The 19,501-nt window shown below is 45.8% G+C and overlaps 1 protein-coding gene across 1 annotated transcript; it reads left to right on the top strand.

The window, feature by feature from the left end:
• The first annotated feature begins 6,089 nt into the window (after positions 1-6,089).
• LOC127607995 (immunoglobulin-like and fibronectin type III domain-containing protein 1) lies at positions 6,090-11,438 on the top strand. Its single transcript, XM_052076793.1, is given in 14 exon segments — positions 6,090-6,165; positions 6,263-6,403; positions 6,466-6,503; positions 6,506-6,569; positions 6,828-6,916; positions 6,973-7,096; positions 7,383-7,496; positions 7,848-7,876; positions 7,961-8,027; positions 8,030-8,122; positions 8,861-8,986; positions 9,830-9,892; positions 10,676-10,822; positions 10,918-11,438. Coding segments are annotated over 14 exon segments (1,533 nt in total). The 3' UTR covers positions 11,280-11,438.
• The last annotated feature ends 8,063 nt before the right edge of the window (positions 11,439-19,501 follow it).

Here is a 19,501-nt window from a genome sequence, read left to right as displayed (position 1 = left end):
ACAAACAATACACAGGAAATATATTCATGTTAAATGCATTTAAATCAAAGCTGACTGTCCACAGACTGACTTGGTTAACTCCCAAAGCACTCATCGAGAAGCATGAATCATTGTTTTTGAATTAATGTAAATAAAACCTTTCGACTTGCAATAAAGAAGTGATTTTTTTAAATACACCAGCATCATTAGTAGCATTACAGGAGCATTACCACTCTATAATTAAGAGTATCTCCACAAATACTGGCCCTCCCCACAAGCAGACACCAAGCCCCAATGAGTAACCGGATGCGTCATCCAACACCAACATCAAAGATTTAACAGTTGAAACTATTTCACCTCTAAAACAGCAGGACCAAAACGCGTCTCTCAGATGACTTTAAGTAAGCATGATGGAAATTAATTCCCTGTGCTGTATCATCTTTAACAAAAATACGTGTTACGGTCGATTGATTGCTCCATAATGTGTGTATTCGTGCTACCTTTCTTCTACTGTAAAAAAAAAAAAGTACGAGCAACAAATAAAACAAGCCACTGAAATAAGCAAATTAGGCATAAGGTAGTAACTTAGTGGCCACCTATTCTTATGTTGCTGGCGGAAATCGTTTATTACATGCCTTCCACAAGTAACTTTGAAAAACTAGGGTGCAGGACGAATATCAGGGCTGGCTTGCCCATCAGGGGAGATGGGCAAGATGGGAAGATGTTAAGGGTGCCGTGGACTCCAGGGGGCGCCAAAAAGTGGGTCAAAATGTTCAAAAATTCATTTTCAATATAATTCTGTTCTAACGTAAACTCTTAATTTCAAGTCAAAAGTAAAGAAGGGTAAATTGACACTTATAAAAGCATTCAATAAGCTAAGAAAAGCAAGGTAGAGTAATTTCAGATCAGCGTCCCTGTCCTGGCAGACTGGATTACGCACTGTGCGTTACCTGCCTCAAAATAACTCTTGATTGACTGGGCTAATTGCTTTGTATTTCAAAATTTATGATAGGAGCTGCATTTTAATAGCATATGAAAATAAAATGAATCCATGATTCAGACACCAAGTTAAAACAAAAGTGGAGAAAAGCGAAACATGAGTAAATGTAAGCCTGTTCGACAATTTGAAAAATTGTATATCATGTTTCTTTTACTAAACTGTTTCTTTTATTCAACTTATTTACAATCAATATTTCCTTGTCATTTTCACATTTTTTTCTCAATGTCCTCAATTCAAATGCAAATGTGATTACACTTAATGTACCTCAGTGCCAGTAACTAATGAATGATGATCTTAATGAACTGTCAAATTACTCAATGTTAAAATCAAAAGGGGGAAAAAATAATCATGGATTAAAATCCAGATAAAACCTGTGTTTGAATGAATATCTTTAATTTGGGGAAGTTGCACATATTTACAGTAACTTCACAACCATGAACATGGAACAGCTAACATAGATTAAAAATGAAAGCAATGCCCCCTTAATAATACTACAAGTTATAATACTGTACCCCCTCCTCTGGCTCAGTCTCTGTGGGTGGAGGGGGAAATTCATGTGCCCCCCCCCCCTTTCCCCTCAACAAAAATCTCATCAAGTAAAGGCAATGTCAAAAATTCAACTTCTTTTGTAAGCGTGTGAAGTTCGCTGATGGAGCGGGCGCCATAAAAAATCTCGCCTCGGGCATCACATTGGCTTGGCTGGTGTTAAGGCAAACCGTGGCCCTCCTCTAATATTGATATTGGTGCAGTATTAGTATGCCAACATCAGGAGTCAATGCCGTTGCTCGCCGGTCTCACACTTTCCATTAACGTTTATAGTATTAACGTTGACGGTATCCTTCCCTGTGATCGACTGGCAACCCATCCAAGACGTATTTGGCCGGAGTTAGCTTGGATACACTTCAAAGGTTTTGTGTATTTGCCTCTATGAGCCCTGCGATTGATCTTGGTGTACCACACCTCTTTTCCAAGATGAACTATGATGGAATCGAGCTCACTTGAGACCATGATGAAGACAAGGATGGTTCGCTAATACTTGACATGTTTTTGATGTCAACCAGCCCAGAGATACCTGAAATGAATGTTTTCTTCAGCAACCCTTTCCCTGGGATCTTATTTCATGGAGAAGGTCCCAAAGGTCAAGCCATTATATTTTCATATTTCTGTTTCTTTTGGCACCAGGTGAAGCCTGAAAATAGCAAGAACATAGAAAACACTTGACACTCACTGAAGGAGTATGCAGCTAATTGAAGGGATGTTCACACAGCAACTTTTGCTCCAGTGCAGCACTGGGGCAGCCCCTGTAGAGTGTTCACACGTACAAAGTTACATCGGTGTAGCCCCTGAAAACAGCTTAAACCAGAGCAAATTTAACCCTGTTCAAGGAAGTGGTTTAAAAATTTGCTCCGGAGTCAATGCTCGTTTGCAGGGCGGCACCGATGTAAAATGGTACGTGTGAACGCTACAGGGCTAGACTCCCTACGCATGAGAAGAGTTGATTACATACGGGTAGAATGTGTTGCTTCTGTGCTCTGTTGTACTTCTGTCATCTTTCCTTTTGTTGGAGACTGGACTGTCTCTGAGTTGTTTGTGTAGTTTGTTCCTCTGTTGTGTATTGACAACCCCCCCCCCCCCCCCATATAATTTATTTTGAGATTTCCTCTCTTGATTTTCTGTTTGGTGCACAATGTTTGCTTTTCTGAGTGTCATTGAAGTCATCGTTGATTAATGTTTTCGGGGGCGGTCTTTGAACGCCTCTCGAGCAGAAAGCACAGAGACGGAGAGGAGATGGATGCGCCTGTAGTTGCTTGAGTTAAACAAAATAATAAAGTGTATATTTTAAAAAGAACCAACATGACAGCTCTTTGTTTTATTTCCGTATTATTACTATCGTATTGTACGGCCACAGAAACTGCCGTGTGAATGCAAGTGGGGCTTCACCGGGGTAAACATGCTTCTCTTTAGTCAGCAGCTATTTACGTGTGAACGCTTCACAAAATTTGCACAGGTGTAAGATATATCGCAAAAAAATACGTCGGTGCAGCACCGATGGAAATGTGTATGTGTATAGTCGCATCTTCTAGCATTACATCCCAGTGCTTTTATTTTAGGGTTGAGGTCCAATTTTAGTGTCGCTGAAGAAGACAGGGTCAGCAGTTTCGCACACCAGGGACTCTTTTCTCACGTTTGAAGGGCAGGGCTCCTTACACTGCGAAATGGAATAAAACAATTTTGACTCCATTTCGGCATGAAAATATAGATTATCCAAATATGATTTTTATTATTTTGTTTACCTTCCGCGTCTGGTATATGAAGGATTTGAGCGAATTGATGAACATTTGGCCACATTTAAGAAAGATAAGATAAGAGAACCTTTAATTGTGCCACACTGGGGAAATTTGCAGTCGACAGCAGCAAAATTGTGTGTGTGTGGAGGAGGGCTGAAAACAAAATGTTTCATTGCACAAAATACCTTATTTTCCGCACTATAAGACACACTTGATTATGAGTTGTATCTTCAATGAATGGCTATTTTGTAAAAATGTTTTCATACATTGGACGCTTCACATTATAAGGCGCAATCTACAATCCCTCCACTAGATGGTGCTACACTCCTTTCATTCAACTCGAGAGGCGTCCGTTCAACTTGAGAGGTGTTCATGACCGCCTCTGAAAAATGTAAATTTACTATTACTGGACTTAAATTAAACTATGACAATGGAAAATAATGCATAAAAACAGAAAATCAAGCAAGGAAATCACAAAATAATTTTAACTTCTATATCCACCCTACAGAATTTATTTTGTGATTTCCTTGCTTGATTTTCTTCGTGGTTTCATTGAAGTAATAATTAATTTTTTTTTCAGAGGCGGCCATGAACGCCTCTCAAGTGGAACGGAAGAAGAGGAACACCTCTCAAGTGGAACGGAAGAAGGCAAGGAGACGGATAAATACGTACAGTACCTGTATTTGTTGAGACTGTGAAACCCATTAATAAAGTCTGCGTTTAAAAAAAATAAAACCACAGCTCTCCTTTTTTCAACAAATACAGGTGAGTCTTTGTCCGTCACCGTGCCTTCTCTTATTCCGTTCAACTCGAGGCGTTCATGACAGCCTCCGAAAAACGCATTGGCATTTCCTCAATCATAGCCCCACGACTACTACAATCAGATGTCAGTAGTAGTTATTTATTCCTTTGTTGTGTATTCACAAATGATGAAATCACAATATAAATTCTATATGGGTGGCTATAGCAACAAAAGTTATTTAACAAAGCAGCGACACAGTTTACTGAACCATGTCCAGGAAGGAGCCATCTTGGAGTCGATGTATTACCTTAATGACCATACGAATGACGCACCGGATTTTAAGGCACTCGGTGAGCTTTTAAGAAAATTGAAGACTTTTTGGTGTGACCTATAGTGCGGAAAATTCGGTATATGTTTCAGAAAAGAACTGTACACAGATCAATATAAGTGCAATTTGCAAGAATGAATTGGCGATTTCATACTCCTGACATTTGTTTACACAATCAGTTGAAATAACACTTTGCACTTGATTGGTAAATGTTTCACTGTAACGGTTCCGGAGAGACTTAGGACAACAATTGCAAAGACCTTCAAGCATAAAAAGACTTCACGTTTCATTCTGAAAGCTTTTAGTAGACATTTTGTAGTTGAGAGAGATTACAAGGCGTCATGGTTGCATATCCTCTCATGCCACTTTTTCAAGAACGTATGGCTTTTTGGGGTCCATGCGAGTAAACCTATCCCTGAGGGCCACAGTAAAAGAGCAAAGGGTAAGGTTGCGTCTCAAAAGCCTTCACTCCCACTCGCAGGAATGAGCTGACAGCACATCGGCGGCTAAACCTCGGCTTGGAAAATAGTAAGTCGAGGCTCCAAGATGCTGAGCTTATTCTCAAATATGTATTCTTGCCTTTGAACTTATTTCATGTGAAATTAGTTGTGCCCATTTGATAACAGCTGAGTCAAAGTAATGCATGTTGCAAATGAACAGCGTATATAATTTTAGTCAAAACCAAATGGGAATGTGCACTGTATCATGGTGGCGTTGTCTGGACTTGTTTGAATGCAGAATTGACACATCCAGGTGACAAATGAAAAACAAAAACAAAAATAAGGATCTATGATTTACCATTGTGCAGGGATGGCGCTACACTGGTGCTGTGAAGGGCTATGGCTCTGTCAGAAATCAATGTAGCCCAAACTAAGCCCCTCCAGATTTTCACTTGATATTTTAAAATATATTCATCAATTATTTTCTCAAGTTCCTTATGTAGCGGTCAAGACCCACTTCAGTCCCTGGAGAGAAAATTATACTCGAGTCATCCCTGGCGGTTGTGTAGGAACGCAAAAGTATGAATTTCAACATTTTTTGGCAGGAATCTGTAGGCTTTATAGAATTATTTGATGACCACGGGGGCTTTGTCATTTACGGGATGAATGGAGTTACCGACTTGTGGATTTCACACCAAAATTTCACTCTGCTGTATATTACGAAATACTGCAATTGTAAGTGTGCTCCATGCACCAGAAATGTCCAATTGGAGATTCGACTTTATGATGTTTTCTTCATTGATAGTGGGGAAAATTAAGGAATAACAAATGGGCTTATTGCATATTAGGAAATATATTTTAGAATGGAATGGGGGAATCTCTTTCCAAATGTTCCCAAAACACTTCTGAGATATTTCAAATCCAAAGATCAATCATTTGCTGTCCTGCATCAACGATATTTAATCTGCATTTTACAGAGCAACTGTCAAAGCTGTGCATCTAAATCAAAATATTTAAGATACTCAGAGACAAGGATGTGCAGCTCACTGTTCCTGGACAAGGTACGTAATATCTGTTTCTGTTCTTTCCTTTTTATTTTTTTATTTTTTTATAAAACAACTCCCGATATGATCACGCATATTCCCAAAGGTTTGATTTAAATCCCAAAGGTACGTCCTTAGAGGGATTGATTCTATTTCAACAAATGCCATGATATATTTTAATTTTTTAATTTTTTAATTTTTTTAATGTTTTTAATTTTTCTTTATTTTTTTTCCAGTGAATATAAAAAAGAAATTGGGTACCGGAAGTGATGGTCACACAATTGTGGAAGTCCCCGCAGGCACCAAACTTCACCCGGAAACCCATCGCGCTTAATATTCAAGATGGTAAGCTGCAAATAGTCCCGTGTCAAAACCGCGTGCGTTTTTGTATGTCACACACGGCGCCATGATGAACAGCAAGTTTGACGCCGCTCATTTCCAGGAGAGCTTGCAGTTTTCAAAGCCGTAGTTAGTGGCAAACCTGTGCCCAGGGTGTCGTGGGCGAGAAATGATGGGGAAATTGATGAAAAAAATTGCTAAATGGTCTATCATACGCATTCTGGTGAACAGATATACAGAAGACTGAAGGAAATAGCAATAAATCAGCGGAAATACTGAACTGTGGCATCAATCTTGCATTTTTATAGATCCCGGATGTGTCGGTGGAACACATTGACTCTTATAAAAATGTTTTGCAGCAAATGAGTACGGAAAAGCAGTTCTCACAGCTGTCCCTAATGTCTTTGAAGGTGAGTCACGTACATCATTTAAAAAACGTAATTACTTAATGGGATTAATTGTCCTCCATTCTAATGGTTTCCTTTCCAGTTGGCTATAAAAAGAGCAGAGCCTTGCAGCAATCAAGAACAGGTACACACTCCACACTGTTTGAGATGCAAAGACACAAATACACTGAATTAATCAATCGCTCCCCCCTGCCCCGCGTCCACACACACACACACACACACACACACACACACACACACACCAATCTCCATTGCTTCCAGCTGTGCGAGAACTCCCTGAAGACTTCAGGAAGGCCTTAAAACACACTTAAGTAAGAACTCCAAAGAATCAAGGTGGCAAAAGCAAATGGCATAGGCATTGATATCAATGAATATTTTGAGTAGGGCTAACATCGGATGAAAACCTGAAATCAAACGAGTCCTCGACGACAGAGATTATGAGAATATCTGAAGCGAATATGGCGTCACAGATTTCCACTGGATGCTGAAGAAACTAAATGTGAAGAAACTGGAAAGGGAGCGTGAGCAGCACAAGGTGTTTTTTTTCCCTCCATTTTTATTCTACAAATCTACAGCCTCCGTTCCCTGTCAGTGACGGCGTGAATGTGAGGGTGAATGGCTTTCTCCCTCGATATGTCTGCTGCGACTAACCAATTCAGGGCAAAGTCTGCCTTTTGATCGAAGTCAGCCGGGATAGGCTTTCAACACCCTGCAAGCCTGAACAGGATAAGCAGTATTGAAAATGGATGCATGGAGCTTATGTGTAACATAATATGGCAATATAACACAGGATTGCTTTGTCCTGTTATTCATAAAAACGGGTTGTCGAGACACTCTGCAACCTAAAACCCATTGAAATCAAAAGCAATGGGGCAGAGTTTGAGCTTGAAATGTCCCTTAAAGACCATCCATCCATCCATTTTCCAAACCGTTTGATCCTCACTAGGGGCGCGGGGGTTGCTGGAGCCTATCCCAGCCGTCTTTGGGCAGTCGGTGGGGGACACCCTGAATCGGTTGCCAGCCAATCGCAGGGCACAAAGAGATGAACAACCATCCACACCCACACTCACACCTAGGGACAATTTAGACCGTCCAATCAGCCTGTCATGCATGTTTTTGGAATGTGGGAGGAAACCGGAGCACCCGGAGAAAACCCACGCAAGCCCGGGGAGAAGATGCAAACTACACACAGGGAGGCCGGAGCTGGAATCGAACCCGGTACTTCTGCACTGTGAAGCCGACGTGCTAACCCCTGGACTACCGGGCCGCCATCCCTTATAGACCTTATAAGCAAAATCGTCTTGTATAAGGTGAGACACTTCCTTTTCCATTGCCAAAGTCTTTAAAATGTGAAAGAGTGTGGGGAAAAAATAGTCCTCAATTCGACCGGACAGGATGGCGTAATGGTTGCTTTTGAAGATTGTGTCAATGTCAAGAACACTTTAAGGCAAGTCGGGAAAAAAATGTCTTTAGGATCAATTGTGTTAATCCCGATGATGCTGGCTTGTATCAAGTGGATGTTGATGATGTCAAGATCTTCTCAACCGACTTAAAAGGTGAGACGGTGCATCTGGACTGATGGCTCATATTAAGCATAGTAAGGTGGAGAAGGTTGAGAAAAAACATAAAGTGATGGATGGAGATGCTACCATACCAACAGCCACCAGAGAATCACTGGTTAAAGAAATGGAGCAAGAGGAGGCAAAAGAAGTAGACAAAAAAAGGAGAGGAGGACTTTGAAGTACAGGATGAGTAATAGAAAGAGGAGAGTGGAATGGAAGACACAGAGGGAGTTGGAGAGGAGAAGAGAGAAAACAAGCCGAAGCAGAAGATACAAGCAAAGCAAGCTGAGGTTTCCGCTGATGCCAAAGTATCTGACGATATAGAAGAAGAGGAGCCAGTTCTGGAGAAAAAGAAGAGAGTAAGAAGAAGCCCACTCCTTCCCGATACTGTCACTGGTAAGATGAATGAGATCTTTCCAAACAATAGAGTGACAAGGATGGACAGAATCAGAAATGAGGTCATCAGAGGGACAACTCAGACAGGAAAGTTTGGAGAAAAAGTTAGAGAAGCCAGACTGAGATGGTTTAGACATGTACAGAGGAGGGACAGTGGATACGTTGGTAGGAGAATGTTAGAGATGGAGCTACCAGGTAGGAGACAGAGAGGGACGCCAAAGAGGAGATTCATGGATGTCGTGAGGGAAGACATGCATGTCGTTGGAGTCAGAGTAGAGGATGCAGAGAACAGGGAAAGATGGAAATTAATGACTCGCTTTGGCAAACCCCTTAAAGGGACAAGCCGAAAGGAGAAGAAGAAGAAGAAGAAGTGTGTTCTTTACCCTTTAGATGCGGGTGTTTGCTTTACCAGCGCTTTGTCTTACATAAATGCCATCATTGACATGGAGGCAGAGTTAAGGGGTGTTCACACGGCACACATTTGCTCCGGCGCTGCACCGATGTATTTTGCTGCGATATATTTTGCACCGCAGCAAATTGTGTGGAGTGTTCATATGTACAAAGCCGCTCAGCGTGTCAGCACCGGCACAGCATCGGTGCAGCTGCACTTGCGTTTACACGGCAGTTTCTGCAGCGGAGCAAAACGACAGAAAACAAATGAGCTGTCGTGTTGGTTCTTTTTAAACCGTATACACAACTCAAGCGACTACTGCACAGGCACGTCCTTCTCCTTCTCGGTCTCCGTGCCTTCTGCTCGAGAGTGACTGCCCCCGAAAACGTAAATCAACGATGACTTCAATGACACTCAGAAAAGCAAACACGTAATGCGCCAAACAGAAAATCAAGAGGGGAAATCACAAAATAAATTATATGGGGGTGGGGGGTTGTGAACACACAACAAAGGAACAAACTACACAAACAACTCTGAGACAGTCCAGTCTTCTACAAAAGGAAATATGTTACCAGCCAAGCCTTGTGTCGTTATTAAACAAACACATGACGGAAGTCCGACAGAGCACGAAAGCAATGCATTTTCGCCGTACGTCAACTCTTCACAAGCATTTGCTCTGGAGCAAATTTAACCCAGTTGCGTTCACACGTGCAAATTTACATCGGTGTTGCTTTGCAAACGAGCAATTGCGCCGGAGCAAATTTTTAAACCACCTCCCTGAGGTGGATCAAATTTGGTCCCGTGTAAGCTGTTTTCCGGGGCTACGCCGGAGATAATATGCATGTGTGAACGCTCTACTGGGGCAGCCCCGGCGTGGTACCGGACCAAATCTTGCTGTGTGAACACCCCTTTAGTCCGCAGACTGACCAGCAAGGAGTGTGAAGGAGTCTAGTACAAAGATGAAAAAAAGGTGAGAGACAAAGAGTATATGTGACAGTGGTGGGTTTTTTTTTTTTTTGCTGTTGTTGATTTGTTTTTTAATTGCTCCAATGTATATTTTGAATAACATCCACAGTAGTGGCGGATGCTGGTCTGTCAAAGAGGGGAAGCTCAATTTTGGCCAACATCATAAAATGTTTCCGTTTATTTATACATGAATTCTACTCTCCGTTCCTTTTCAAGAAAATGATCTGTGACCCTGTCATACCAACAAGACGTCTTTTCCAGGGACTTAATTAATGTCCTACAACTACAGGAACGACAATAAAACACACCAGAAATAAAAGATTAATTTGTCGCTAGTTGTTTACAATGAAGAGTGTCGCTAAAATGATTAGGAGAATCATCCAATCTGATGCTGAAAAGCCTGGCATCCGGTCCCTCCCACTGCCATCCAGTCCCAGAGACGCCGAACGTCCGTGGGCGGGACAAAAAACAGCTTGTATCCGAAGACTCGTCTCCGTTCAACACATTGGTACAACCTACCCTGAACTCTCGAGACGCTCGCCGTGCGGGCAGTGGACGCTCTGCGGACGCTCAGCGTCCAATGTTTAAAGCTGCGGGAATGAATGGGAAGGGAGTCGCATCGTAACCAGGAAGAAGTAGCTGATTCGGAACAAAAGTGGAGCTCGTTGTAGCGCATATCTACTCAATGACATGTACACACAATCAAATTGACATTCATATATTTGATCACTTATTCTTTGACATTTTAGGGGAAGCCAAGCTTCCCTTGCAGTCCGAGAGCAATCGCCACTGATCCACAGATGATGTCTGTATTGTAGAAGATGGGACTTACCGCAAGCTTGTGTTTAAAAAAATAAAAATAAAAAACTGCAAAGAAGAGGATGCAGGAAAGTAACGCTTTGAGGGCGATGGCCATAAAACGGAAGCGACGGTGATTGAAGGTCGTGACAAGAAAAAATAAAAAAGAAGAGTATCCCCTGAAGAGGTCGTTTGGTGATGAATGGCTCGGATAAAATAATATCTGCTCTTCGGACAGACCCCCTGAGACTGAACAAGGATGACCTCGCTAGGTTCTTAAAACCGGTGATAGTAAACACTGGGAAAGATGCAGCCTTCAAGCTGTCCTTTGTTGGCCGAGAGCTAATGAAAATCCAGTGGTACAACGAAGGTGAAGAGCTGTTGGAGGACGCCCGGACAAGAATTGAGAAGTCCTCCACGCACACTCGCTTATTGCTGCTCAAGTGCAATCACAAAACCTCAGAGGAAACGAAGATAAAGATTTTTTTAAATGAATTTGGATCAATACAGACAGTCACTCAACTCATTGTTCTCGGTATGAACAGCGCAGATGAAAAAAAAATTGCCTCCATGATTTCTGATTCGGAATTTTTAAATTAGCATATTTATCATATGAGAGTATTTTGGCTCATCCTGCTCATTTTAAAATCTCACAAAGACATCCAAAGAAAGTACATGATGCAGTTTCTCTAGAATGTTTTGTAGTCATCAACAGAGAGAGAAAAAAAAACCTTCTGGCCTGTGTAGAAATAGTAAATGCATTCCAATGTTGTTTAGTGTCTTTACGGGTCAATCATTGAGCACTATTCTGAACTGTGTCAATCGGAGGCCGCAGTTCTTTGGATGTCATTCCGAGTTCTTTTGTGACCTACCGAATCAGCCACTGTTAATAATTTTGGTTGGCATACCACTACTGGAAATGTTTACCACAGTTGTGATAAGGTCTCTCATCAGAGTTCACTTGCGTCCCAGGCCCTTGTAAATGAAATTTCCAAACTGACAGATTGGAATCACTTTGTTTCTCCTTTATTCTTGAATTTCCTTGAATCATGGCATGATACTTTTGTTTTGAGATCTTGTCAAGACAACTTCATTGTCAAATGTGCTACATGTGCAACATACAGCAGAGATGAAATGGCATTCCTCATCAGAGAGAGGAGCCGCTGCGGTTGCCCGCGCTACCATCAAAAGAACACTTAACATAAAATGACAAAATAATACAAAACAATACATTAGACACAGACAGTCGTGCAATCTTAACCACTTTTTCTTTGAAGCAGTTATAGATGAAAGAGGAGCGAATCAAAGCGTCCTTTCACCAGTCGATCAAAGATGTCATGCTGAAAATGTGCACACGTCTGCTACAAGTTATGTTTGAAAGCTAACAAGAAGCTGTAGCGTCCATTGACGAAAAAGTGATTGGCTCACATCTGCTTGTAGCCTACTTCACTTGATCTGACTGGTACTATTGTGTGTGTGTGTGTTTTAATTCAACATATTGTGCAGTCAAAAGGCCTGGCTGTCTCGATCAAAATTGAACTAATCTTTCCAAAAAGTGTGACCACAGTTCACTCATGATTTCACAAAGCAGCACAATTCACTTTTCACATAATGTCAGACAGGTTGGTGTTTTGGTGTTTTTCCCCTCCGTGAGCCGTCACCTTACCGTGGTGGAGGGGTTTGCGTGTCCCAATGATCCTAGGAGCTAAGTTGTCTGGGGCTTTATGCCCCTGGCAGGGTCACCCATGGCAAACAGGTTCTAGGTGAGGGGCCAGACAAAGCATGGCTCATAGACCCTTATGATGACTACAATATATGGACCAAGGTTTCCCTTGCCCGGACGCGGGTCACCGGGGCCCCACTCTGGAGCCAGGCCTGGAGGTGGGGCTCGTTGGCAAGCGCCTGGTGGCCGGGTCTACACCCATGGGGCCCGGCCGGGCACAGCCCGAAGAGGCAACGTGGGTCCCCCTTCCCATGGGCTCACCACCCATGAGAGGGGCCAAAGGGGTCGGGTGCTATGTGAGCTGGGCGGCAGCCAAAGACGGGGACCCTGGCGGTCCGATCCTCGGCTGCAGAAGCTAGCTCTTGGGACATGGAATGTCACCTCTCTGGCAGGGAAGGAGCCCGAGCTGGTGTGTGAGGCAGAGAATTTCCGACTGGATATAGTCGGACTTGCCTCCACACACAGCTTGGGTTCTGGTACCAGTTCTCTCGAGAGGGGTTGGACTCTCTTCCACTCTGGAGTTGCTCACGGTGAGAGGCGCAGAGCAGGTGTGGGCATACTCATTGCCCCCCGGCTCAGTGCCTGTACATTGGGGTTCACACCGGTAGACGAGAGGGTTGCCTCCCTCCGCCTTCGGGTGGGTGGACGGGTCCTGACTGTTGTTTGTGCATATGCACCAAACAGCAGCTCAGCATACCCACCCTTTTTGGAGTCCTTGGAGGGTGTGCTGGAGAGTACTCCTGCTGGGGACTCCCTCGTTCTGCTGGGGGACTTCAATGCTCACGTGGGCAATGACAGTGAGACTTGGAGGGGCGTGATTGGGAGGAACGGCCCCCCCGATCAGAACTCGAGTGGTGTTTTGTTATTGGACTTCTGTGCTCGCCACGGATTGTCCATAACAAACACCTTGTTCAAACATAAGGGTGTCCATATGTGCACTTGGCACCAGGACACCCTAGGCCGCAGTTCGATGATCGACTTTGTAGTTGTATCATCGGATTTGCGGCCGCATGTTCTGGACACTCGGGTGAAGAGAGGGGCGGAGCTGTCAACTGATCACCACCTGGTGGTGAGTAGGCTCCGATGGTGGGGGAAGATGCCAGTCCGTCCTGGCAGACCCAAACGTATCGTGAGGGTTTGTTGGGAGCGTCTGGCGGAATCCCCTGTCAGAAGGAGTTTCAACTCCCACCTTCGACAGAGCTTTTCCCATGTTCCGGGGGAGGCGGGGGACATTGAGCCCGAGTGGACCATGTTCCGTGCCTCTATTGTTGAGGCGGCCAATCTGAGTTGTGGCCGTAAGGTGGTTGGTGCCTGTCGTGGCGGCAATCCCCGTACTCGCTGGTGGACACCAGCAGTAAGGGATGCCGTCAAGCTGAAGAAGGAGTCCTATTGAGCCTTTATGGCCTGTGGGACCCCAGAGGCAGCTGACGGGTATCGACTGGCCAAGCGGACCGCGGCTTCGGTGGTCGCTGAGGCAAAAACCCGAGCGTGGGAAGAGTTCGGTGAGGCCATGGAAGCCGACTTCCGGACGGCTTCGAGGAAATTCTGGTCCACCATCCGACGTCTCAGGAGGGGGACGCAGTGCACCACTAACACTGTGTACAGTGGGGATGGGGCGCTGCTGACTTCGACTCGGGACGTTGTGAACCGGTGGGCAGAGTACTTCGAAGACCTCCTCAACTCCACCAACACGCCTTCCTTGGAGGAAGCAGAGCCCGAGGACTCTGAGGGGGGCTCTCCTATCTCTGTGGTTGAAGTCACCGATGTGGTTAAAAAGCTCCTCGGTGGCAAGGCCCCAGGGGTGGATGAGATCCGCCCGGAGTTCCTCAAGGCTCTGGATGTTGTGGGGCTGTCCTGGTTGACACGCCTCTGCAACATCGCGTGGTCAACAGGGAGAGTGCCTATGGATTGGCAGACCGGGGTGGTAGTCCCTCTTTTTAAAAAGGGGGACCGGAGGGTGTGTTCCAACTACAGAGGGATCATACTCCTCAGCCTCCCTGGTAAGGTCTATTCAGGGGTGCTGGAGAGGAGGGTCCGTCAGGAAGTCGAGCCTCAGATTGAGGAGGAGCAGTGTGGTTTTCGTCCCGGCCGTGGAACAGTGGACCAGCTCTACACCCTTAGCAGGGTCCTTGAGGGTATGTGGGAATTCGCCCAGTCTACATGTGTTTTGTGGACTTGGAGAAGGCGTTTGACCGTGTCCCTCGCGGAATTCTGTGGGGGGTGCTTCGTGGGTATGGGGTACCGAACCCCCTGATACGGGCTGTTCGGTCACTATACCACCGATGTCAGAGTTTGGTTCGCATTGCCGGCAGTAAGTCGGAATCGTTTCCAGTGGGGGTAGGACTCCGCCAAGGCTGCCCTTTGTCGCCGATTCTGTTCATAAATTTTATGGACAGAATTTCTAGGCGCAGCCGAAGCGTTGAGGGAGTCCGTTTTGGGGGCCTCAGTATTACATCCCTGCTTTTTGCAGATGATGTGGTGCTGTTGGCTCCTTCAAACGGGGCTCTACAACTCTCACTGGAGCGTTTCGCAGCCGAGTGTGAAGCGGTTGGGATGAAAATCAGCACCTCCAAATCTGAAACCATGGTCCTCAGTCGGAAAAGGGTGGAGTGCCCCCTCCGGGTCGGGGGGGAGATCTTGCCCCAAGTGGAGGAGTTTAAGTATCTTGGGGTCTTGTTCACGAGTGAGGGCAGGAGGGAGCGAGAGATCGACAGGCGGATCGGTGCAGCGTCTGCTGTGATGCGGACGTTGTATCGGTCTGTCGTGGTGAAGAAGGAGCTGAGCCAAAGGGCGAAGCTCTCAATTTACCGGTCGATCTACGTCCCAACCCTCATCTATGGCCACGAGCTATGGGTCGTGACCGAAAGAACGAGATCCCGGATACAAGCGGCCGAAATGAGTTTTCTCCGCAGGGTGTCCGGGCTCTCCCTTAGAGATAAGGTGAGGAGCTCGGTCATCCGGGAGGGGCTCAGAGTCGAGCCGCTTCTCCTCCACATTAAGAGGAGCCAGATGAGGTGGCTTGGGCATCTGATTCGGATGCCTCCTGAGCGCCTCCCTGGTGAGGCGTTCTGGGCATGTCCCACCGGGAGGAGACCCCGAGGAAGACCCAGGACACGCTGGAGAGACTACGTCACCCAGCTGGTCTGGGAACGCCTCGGGATCCCCCGGGGAGAGCTGGAAGAAGTAGCTAGGGAGAGGGAAGTCTGGGCTTCCCTGCTAAAGCTGTTGCCCCCGCGACCCGGCCCCGGATAAGCGGTAGATGATGGATGGATGGATGGATGGAGGTTGGTGTTTTTTACAGATCATGTGAGTAACCCACTGTAGCGACCCCTCACCAAAAGGGAGCTGAAAGTCAAATGTGACTTTTAAAATGCATTTTTGGGATTGTCAATGTGAGATATAACATCATTTGATGATCCGAAAAATTAAAGTATGAGAAAGATGCTAAAAGAAGAAGGGGTCCAGAATGAGGCCAAGGGATATTTTGTGGAGATCAGGCCAGCCCAAAACCCCGAGTGGTGTCATTGTAACTCAAGCGCTATCATTATAAACTCCTTCACCATCATGGGTCTTAAGTCAATGGCCATGTACTGGGTAAGAGTGCTAGCCACTGGAGCCATCATTTATCTTTTTGCATGCTAAACTACTTATCAGACAGACAGACTTTGACTATATATGACCTTACTCTGAACCTTGCAGAATCAGAATCATCTTTATTGGCCAAGTATGTAGAACACACAAGGAATTTGTCTCCGGTATAACACGCTGCACTAGTATCATCGTAAACAACAAAATCATTGAACCATTTTAGAGTAACCACTAGTTTTGAAGTACCATTTTGTGGTGCAAGAAGAGTGACTGTCAGTGACTGTTTAAGGAGTTAATGGCTAGAGGGAAGAAGCTGTTTAAGTGTCTACTGGATTTGGTGCGCATGGATCTGTAGCGTCTGCCTGAGGGGAGTGGCTGAAAAAGGTGGTGGGCAGGGTGCGGGGGATCCAGGAGGATTTTCCGTGACCTTGTCTTGATTCTTGCAGTGTGCAAGTCCTCAAGAGTGGGTAGGGCGGTGCCAACGATTTTTTCTGCCGTCCTAACTGTCCGTTGAAGTCGGATTTTGTCCTTTTTTGTGGCGGCCCCAAACCAAACCGTGATGGAAGAACACAGGATTGATTCGATGACTGCAGTGTAGAACTGTCGTAGCACCTCCTGTGGCAGGCCATGCTTCCTCAGCAGCCTCAGGAAGTACATCCGCTGCCGGGCCCTTTTCAGGATGGAGATGGTGTTGACTTCCCACTTCATGTCCTGGGAGACTGTGATTCCCAGGAACTTGAAGGTCTCGACGGTTGACACAGGGCAGTTGGATAGTGTGAGGGGCAACTGAGGAGAAGAATGTTTCCTGAAGTCCACGATCATCTCTACAGTTTTGAGCGTGTTCAGCCCGAGGTTGTGTCGGCCGCACCAAAGCTCCAGCTGCTCCACTTGTTGGCGGTACGCAGACTCGTCGCCGTCTTTGATGAGACCGATGACCGTGGTGTCGTCTGCGAACTTTATGAGTTTGACAGCTGGATCTGTTGAGGTGCAATCGTTTGTGTAGAGAGAGAAGAGCAGTGGCGAGAGGACACATCCCTGTGGGGCACCAGTGCTGGTAGTGCGTATTGATGATGTTGTTGCTCCCAGTCTCACCTGTTGTGTCCGTCCCGTCAGGAAGCTGAGGATCCACTGGCAGATCGTAGGGGACACTCCGAGGTGGAGTAGTTTGGGGGTGAGGAGTTCCGGGATGATGGTGTTGAACGCAGAGCTGAAATCCACAAACAGAATCCTTGCGTAGGTCCCTGTGCTGTCGAGGTGCTCGAGGATGTAGTGCAGGCCTATGTTGACTGCGTCTTCCACAGACCTGTTTGCCCGGTAGGCAAACTGGAGAGGGTCCAGCAGGGGTCCAGTGACGTTCTTTAGGTGATTCAGCACAAGGCGTTCAAAGGACTTCATGACCACAGACGTCAGGGCGACAGGCCTGTAGTCGTTCAGTTCCGATGTTGCCGATTTCTTGGGAACTGGGATGATGGTAGACTGTTTGAAGCAGGATGGGACCTCACACAGCTCCAGGGATCTGTTGAAGATTTGTGTGAAGACCGGAGCCAGCTGGTCAGCGCAGACTTTCAGGCAGGAGGGGGACACTTTGTCGGGCCCCGGAGCTTTCTTGATCTTTTGCTGCTTGAAGAGCCGTCTCACGTCCTGTTCGTGGATCTGTAGTGGAGAAAAAGAGGGTGGGGGGCTAGGTAGAGTGGTTTCTGGTAGAGGTGGGTGTGTGTGGGAAATGGGGGTGTCCTTTTCAAATCGGCAGAAAAACATGTTTAGTTCATTAGCAAGACCCTTATTGTTCACTGTTTGGGGGGATGGCATTCTATAGTTAGTGATTGCTTTCAGGCCATTCCATACAGATGCAGAGTCGTTAGCAGAGAACTGGTTTTTCAGCCTCTCTGCATAGCTTCTCTTTGCGATGTTAATTTCCTTTGTCAATTGGTTTCGGGCATGTTTGTACAGTGCCCGATCTCCACTTCTAAATGCGGCCTCTTTCTCTTTCCTGAGTTGCCTGAGTTTGGGAGTAAACCATGGCTTGTTATTGTTGAAGGAGCGGAATGACTTCGTTGGTACACACATGTCCTCACAGAAACTGATGTATGATGTTACAGTGTCTGTGTATTCATCCAGTGTGCCCGTTGAAGTTTCAAAGACGCCCCAATCAGTGCAGTCTAAGCATTCTTGTAGAGCTAGCTTTGCTTCATCTGTCCATTTTTTCACAGTCTTAACAACCGGTTTAACACATTTGAGTTTCTGTCTGTATGTAGGTATTAAGTGGATTAAATTGTGGTCAGAAAGACCCAAAGCTGCGCGGGCGACCGATCGGTATGCATTTTTGATTGTTGTATAGCAGTGATCTAGAATGTTGCCTTCTCTGGTGAAACAGTCTATGTGCTGCTTATATCTGGGAAGTTCACGGTTAAGATGTGCTCTATTAAAATCGCCCAAAATGATCAGGGGTGACTCTGGGTATTTTAGTTCGAGTTTGTTTACTTGTTCGGCTAGCGTTTGTATCGCCGTGTTAGCGTTAGCTTGTGGCGCAATGTAAACACCGACTAGTAAAAAGGAGGTGAACTCACGTGGCGAGTAGAATGGCTTGCAGTTTAAAGACAGCGACTCCAGGTCCGGGCTGCAGTGTGCGTCGAGCTTCGTGACATCAGTGCACCATTCTTCGTTGATATAGAAGCAAATCCCACCACCTTTCGATTTCCCCGATAGCTCCGTGTCGCGGTCGGCTCGGAGAAGGCGGAAGCCGGGTAGATGTAGCGCGGGATCTGGATGGCGGTCACTGAGCCAGGTTTCAGTGAAGCAGAGCGCAGCAGAACGTGCAAATGTTTTGTTGGTCTTTGTGTGGAGAAGAAGTTCATCCATCTTGTTTGGCAGAGATCGTAGATTAGCAAGATGGATCGATGGGAGCGGGGTTCGAAATCCGCGCTGCCTGAGCTTGACGAGCACGCCGGCTCGCTTCCCCCTCCTCCGGCGGCGTCTCCATGCTCCGTACAGCGCAGCCGCTCCGCTCGCGATTAGCTCCGAAAAACCTTGTGGATTTTCGTGTGCTGGTGAAAAAAGACCGAGCGTAGACTCCCCAATGCGCAGCAACTTTTCCCTCGTGTAAGTAAGCCGCTCAGGTTCGCCAAAAACAAACGAAAATGACAAAAACAGGGATAATACTACGGAGCGTGTGACCGAGGCTGCCATACCTGTCGGCGCCTGATGACGTCATTGCAATATGACCGCCACCTCAACCTTATGATGTGACCTTGACTTGAACTGTCTTAACAACGAGAAAATAATGTTAACACCTTTTGCAGAAATAGACCAGACAATGCTGTAAGTGCATCTCTTGGCTAGCTTGCGGTTTCGTTCTTGCAGCTGTGTTCCAACCAAAAGTAGAGGCCCTGTGAATAATTAGGGTTTCGTGGAAGCCAGCGTTCAGACGACTTTGAAGAAAAGCTAAAAATGTTGCAACATTAAAGCACTCCCATTATGTTTTGTCTTTTGAAAACAAAAGTATTTGATGATT

This window comes from Hippocampus zosterae, chromosome 9 (genome assembly GCF_025434085.1).
Source record: "Hippocampus zosterae strain Florida chromosome 9, ASM2543408v3, whole genome shotgun sequence".
Lineage (NCBI taxonomy): Eukaryota > Metazoa > Chordata > Actinopteri > Syngnathiformes > Syngnathidae > Hippocampus > Hippocampus zosterae.
The sequence above is the reverse complement of the archived record's forward strand: the minus strand, read 5'-3'. Positions and strand labels throughout refer to the sequence as shown.